This window comes from Nicotiana tabacum, chromosome 23 (genome assembly GCF_000715075.1).
Source record: "Nicotiana tabacum cultivar K326 chromosome 23, ASM71507v2, whole genome shotgun sequence".
Lineage (NCBI taxonomy): Eukaryota > Viridiplantae > Streptophyta > Magnoliopsida > Solanales > Solanaceae > Nicotiana > Nicotiana tabacum.
The window spans coordinates 143,392,055-143,398,537 of record NC_134102.1 but is presented as its reverse complement, the minus strand read 5'-3'; the positions used below and the strand labels follow the sequence as shown (position 1 = coordinate 143,398,537).

Here is a 6,483-nt window from a genome sequence, read left to right as displayed (position 1 = left end):
CTTTGCTAATTGGGATTATGCCAAAAATTGGGGTCGAATTGACTTTATTATTGGCGATGCATATAACTTAAATAGTATCACATATATATCTTCGTCTTCAGTGTTTTGTTGTGTGGTTCAATGCAATGTGCTTACTGCTTAGGCGCGCGAGTAGCCAAAAAGCTAATCCTGCTACCTTGGTCTTCGACAATCTAGTGAAAAACTGATAATAAAAGAGAACAAAGTACTGCATTTTCTTTTCTATCCCTCTTCTGTAGTCTTGTTTATTTTCTTGTCAATCCACAACGAAAGGAAAGAAAAGAAAGAAAAAAAACAGAACAGTTTAATGTACGATTTTGATGAGCTAGTTTTGCCAGTCTTTGAGCTTGCTAATTGAGATGGAAAACTTGTAGAAACTGATTCAAGAGAAATCAATGAAATAAAATTAAGTTGCATGATTTACACAAATTCAGATGGAACAAAAAATTAGTACAAGCAAATTTTGTTGTTCTTATTCATAACACAATTTAATAAACAACAGGGCAACCTTGTTTAACAATCCCTTTGGCTGTTGGACAAGAAGCATAAGGACATCCATCTAAGGTCATTTCCCCACCAGTTAACACTTATGTTCTCCAATCCCAAACACATATACAAAAGAACTGCCATAAATGCCAAACCAGCATCAAGTGCACCAGAAAGAACATAGTTATGTCGCTGCCACCAATCTGGCCTATATCGATAAACAACATATCCCGACAAAAACCCTACAATAATCCAGGTTGTGTAGTTCACAGCCGTGGCCGGTGGCATCATCCCAGTAGCTCCTATCAACACTGGCATGTTAATGAGTTTGATCCATTCTTGCTTAGGGAAAGCCCTGGCTGCTAACCATACAAGAACTGGCGCAATAGCACCAAATAAGAAGAACCAATTGACCATCCCATAAGTTCCTAAATCTCCAAAAATCCGTCTTGGCGCAATCAAACCCCATATCACTGATGCATCATAGAATACATGATCTGAAGGACAAGTCCACACGGTATTGGACAATGTTTTGTTGCATATGTCTGGAATTGTTTCCATTAACCACCATGCAGTTCCCAAATACACGAACCCTGCTATTAGAGTCCCTACTATCTGCATTGCCCATTTTCTATGATTGTGAGCATATATATAAAGATACTTAACGTGCAACTAGAGTATAAGTAATCAATCGACTAATCCCATGGTCCCTATACAATCTGCGTTGTCCATTTTCTATGATTGTAAGCCCATATATAAAGACACTTAACGTGCAACGATAGAAAAATTAATCAATCAACTAATGAGTTCTATCCTGAACTAGTAGAGATCGACTATATGAGTCATCTGAATTCATTCTACTGTATTCGGAAAATTAACTGACAAAGTGAGTAGTTTACCTGAGCCATAAACATTGTTCTTGGTGGAATTTTCATGTAATGACCGAGCTTGAAATCTTGGAGGAAAGTAATAGCTTGATTCATACTAATATAACCATAAACCTTGAAACACATGTTAGCAACCGGATATCCTGGATAAAGGTATCCTATGATATACTCCGTGATAATATTCAACCCTGGTGTCTACAATGACCAAGAATATCAAAAAGCAAATGTGAATTAGACTATTAGCTTAGTAACTAGCACTCAAAACTATAGATCTATGAGATTACCTGGTTAGTAATGGCAGTGATGATTCCGATAGGAAGAGTAAAGAAAATGGCAATGACACAAGCTAGAATAACTCCCCACCAAGGTAACTGAAGTTGCTCATTGTAATATTCACAAGCAAAGACAGTGAGGGTAATGTTTGCCACAAGAATGCACCAAAACCACCACTCAGGTACTTGGTTATACTTGCTCATTAGTTTAGTGTGTATGTCCATTTTCTTCTCTTTGAAGCTTGATTTGCTTTGCTCCCATATTTCCCTGCAATCGAAAAATCCTCATGAACACATATAACAAGTACCGACTAATGACTAAAAAATGGCAGCCTGGTGCACTAAGCTCCCGCTATGCGCGGGGTCCGTGGAAGGACTGGACCACGAAGGTCTATTATACGCAGTCTTACCCTGCATTTTTGCAAGAGACTGTTTCCCCGGCTCGAACTCGTAACCTCTTGGTCACATGGCAACAACTTTACCAGTTACGCCAAGACTCCCCTTCAATGTTACCGGTTACTAACAGTAATAACTAAGTTGTTACTAATTAATGTACCTTCCGTGAAAAATAAGAACGTGCATGACAGTAGCGCTGAGAGCAGCGAAGCCAACTCCATAAGTAATAACGAAAAATGTACTAAGATAAAGATGTCCTTGTTGCTCATACGCAGCAATGTCAAGATGGAAATTAGAGTCAATGATTCTTGATATGTTGTAAACTTGGCCAGAGGAAGTAAAAAGTCCATCAGAGAAAATAGGAAATGTTTTGGCTTTGAAGACATCTAACCAGTAACATATTGGAGTCAAAATATACATAATGAAGAAGAATCCAACAGCAACATTAGCAGTAGCAAACCAAGGACTAGCTAATGGACTTCCGAGGTACGAGGAAATAGAGGACCAATCCAGGCCTATAGCACCAATGCCAAGCCCATTTAGACCTGAACCAAGTTGTTGGGCAAAAACTGATTTTGGAAAGATCCAACAGGTCCATGATAAAGATGTAAGCATTGAAAAGAGATAGCCAGGGAAAACATAGTAAGCGAAACTGCAGATAAAGGCTATTAGAAAGAACTGAGTACGCGTTAATCCGCCCTTTGGACGTTCTTCTTTCTCGTGTAAAGCCCTGCAATATAAATCATATGTTCAATTAGAAATGAAAAATTTTACTCTTGACAGAAAAAAGTAGAAGAAAAAGTGTAGTCCTATGAAACAGATTAGTCGTTAAAAAGGTTATAATTTGAATCATAGTATTACGAGTTTGAACTAACATTCTCTTGATCACCACTGTCAGTTCGCCACTCTCTAATTTTTGGTTAATTATGTGAAACAGAATTGTATTTCCGAGTGTCTATCGGAAACAACATCTCTCCCTTCAAAAGGTAGAAGTAAGGTTTGCGTACACATTACCATCGGCAGACCCCATTTGCGGGACCGCACTGGATATATTATTGTTGCATAAAAGGGCAGCCCGGTGCACTAAGCTCCCACTATACGCGGCGTCCGGGGAAGGGCCGGATCAGAAGGTTCTATTATTGCGGTATGTGAAACAGAATTGTTTCAAAAAGTGACCAGCTTTGTTAAGGTTCATTTTAAAAGTTTGCACAGACAACTCAGGGACCTTTAGAATTAAGTATAGGTTCAATTGAACCCACTATTTTTAACTTATACCAAAGATGTATATGTGAAATACCATGAGAAGTAGCAAAATATTATAATTGAACTATTTTTTCAAATATTCAGGATTTTGAACATTGAACCCATTAAATTTAAATCGTGACTCAAACTCTGCAGATACTCGTAAAAGTTTGTTAGTGCTAGTGCAACAAATATTTTACACTATGCTGTATAAGGGTTAATACGTTAAACTGTTACTGCAAAAATATTTTTAAAAATACTTGTCTATATTGCATATTTTGGATCCAGATAAGATCCTTTGCCTACGTGAAAAACGTGGAAAAAACTTTGTCTTGAGGGAGATTATTTTATAACAGAATAAAGAGGTGTAGTCCGTAAGGTAAATTAAGGTAAATGGATCTTTTCTAGAGATGTGCAGTCCCGCTGACATGTTATTAATGCTACTTCAAAAAAAAGTTCTCCTAATATTAAATTTTTATTTAGAAAAGAACATTGATATCTCTAGCTGCCTAACATAATAAAATTGCATTTGCTAACCCTGTATAAATATCTTCTAGTATTTCATTTTCTTCCTAATTGCGAAGGATATTATTTTCCCAAAAAACGACTTATATAACTTGTGGGGCCCAGGTTTCGCTGTCTTAATTATCAGCCTCGCCTAATTATTGCACGAAATCAACGAAGACCAAATTGCAGAAAGATGAAAAGAAGGGGAAAAAATCAATCAAGAACCGTGCCAAAAATTAATAATCTGAGAAATACATTTTTTTAAGTTAAAATATTACTCCCTCCGTTTTAATTTGTTTGAACTTTTTCAGAGTATAAGAGTCATATTAATTCAGTGTGAATTCAAACATTAATTCTTTAAATTTTTTAAAATAAAATTTACATATTTAGAAACTACATAAAAAAATACTTTAAATCACAATAGTTAATAATTTATAATATTTAAAAATTATTTACAAAAAATATGGTCAAATAAAATCCTGTTTGAGTTCTCAAATAGTAAGAAGTTTATTTTGTTTTGAAGGAGAGAGAGAAAGGGTAGGATTTAACCTATATACTACGGCAAGTAAAATTTCTTACATTATTGTTATATTATAATCAATGGTGGAGCGAAAATTTCTAGCAAAAGGATTTTAAAAAATGCAACTCGCACATTGAATAAATACACTTAACTATATAGGAGATTCAACAATTTATATTTATATAAAAAATTAACTTTCGGCAAAAGAGGTTCAATAAACTACTTCAAGCTATGTAGCTGATCTTAGCTAGTGTTTGGACATAAATTTGGTTTAAACTTGAACAAATAGTTTTTGAAGTTGTTTTGAAAATAATATTTGGAAGTTGAAATTGTGTTTGCACATGCATATTATTTGAAATTTATGAGCGGAAGAAAAACAATTCACCCAATTGCTGGACAAGATTGGCAGGCCAGCTATGGCCAAACGAGAGTCCAGCTAGAATAAGCAAGAAACTTGCCTGAATAATGAGACTTGGACAAGATTGGCAGGCCACCACATTGCTGCTGGTTCTACCAAATACCTTCTGAAAATTCCTGCCCATCCAAATCCTAGCACCTACCATTCAAAACTTCAATATCTTATCAACAAATTAATCCAACTACATATAAAAAAAGAATCTTGAACATATATACTAATCAAAATATTTACCTGTGTTGTGATAACAACAATAAGAGAAACGAAGAAGGTGATGTTTTTCTGATAGAAAACCTTAACAGCAGTGACAACATGAATAGCATAAACAGTGCCAGCTCCAGAGTTTGCAAAAATGGTAATAAGAACATGTTCTTTGACATTAAAAGGCCCTGGATTTAAAGTAAATTCCCACTTAGACCCTTGAAAGAATACTCTTTTTGTGATCTTTGCAGCCATAAGTTGGCCTAAAGGAACCACAGCAATTTGAGCTGAAATTGCTGTAATGGTCAATGGTTCTGTTCTGTACCAAAAGAATTGGTTTAAAAATGATAGTAAAACACACGAAAGTGTGCCTAAAAACCACATTCGAAAAGTAAGAACTGGGAGTGAAGGATCATCAGTAATTGGCACTGTGAGTGCCACTTGTTTAATTGGTGAGTTTTCTTCATCTTCTTCTTGTTTTTTGAGTTCAAGAGAGTCGTTGACTTTGGATTTTGAGCTTGATGCAATGCCATGGTCAAGATTTGATACTGCAAAAACATAGAGTTTGTGTTTGGATTTGTTAGAAAGAAAACATGAACTTTGAGTTTGAAGATCTAGATTAAGCTATGTTGCTCGGATCTTTCAGCACAACACGTGTCTCTCAGATCCTACAAAAGGTATTCCTTTTTGTGATTTCAACACGGGTGCTGTGACATTTTTGAAGAATTCTAATAAAATAAGAATTGAGTTAGAGAAAGATTCTTACAAAGAGGAGTCTTGATTTCTAATGCAGATTCTTCCATTGGTTTGTGTCTCTTTTTTGAGGTGTACTTGGACAATAGTGATATAGCTGGATTAGCTATATCTATATGTTTGCATTTAGACGTGGGAGAATCTTATTCTTTTTATTTTTCAATAATTTTGGATTAGGTGAAGTCGTGAATATAATAAAAAGGAAAAATAGAAGAGAGAAGAGCCAAATGGTGAAATTAACCCTATGCATTTAAACGTGGAAATATCTTTCTACCTACCAAATACCTATGCAAACGTGGAAAAAGAATGACCTTTTCCCCCCCCCTTTTCAAGTAGATACCAGATTCAACATGTTATGTACGAATAAGGTTGGTCCACGTCATAGGTCTACCACAGAACTCAAAAGCATTTTACTCCTATATTTTTTCTTGGACTTCTCTTCGAACTCGTTAGTGTCAGAATTTTCATTAAAGGGTGTCAAAATATATAAAAATAAATATATGAAAAAATCAAGGGGAGTCAACATATAGTATATATGCATATAAAGTTTTTTTACTCACCTACACCGTATATTTTTCCCGCGAAGGGGTGTCAGTTGACGACTTTTGCTATAAGGTGGCTCCGCTACTACTTGTTAGGATTATTATCAGTGGCGGAGCAACCTTTCGTCGTAATAATATTTCTAAGATATATTTCTTTTGAGTTTTTTTATATATTTATCTTTTTATATATTGACTTACATCGATAAAAATCCTATTCCGCGATTATTCATGCAACGACCTAGCC

The 6,483-nt window shown here is 35.4% G+C and overlaps 1 protein-coding gene across 1 annotated transcript; it reads right to left on the bottom strand.

The window, feature by feature from the left end:
- Positions 1-386: 386 nt before the first annotated feature.
- Positions 387-5,867, bottom strand: LOC107762001 (oligopeptide transporter 7-like). The gene is given in 8 exon segments (XM_016580303.2): positions 387-582; positions 584-1,119; positions 1,404-1,586; positions 1,676-1,931; positions 2,220-2,789; positions 4,787-4,884; positions 4,978-5,492; positions 5,711-5,867. Coding segments are annotated over 8 exon segments (2,271 nt in total). The 5' UTR covers positions 5,748-5,867; the 3' UTR covers positions 387-506.
- Positions 5,868-6,483: the final 616 nt, after the last annotated feature.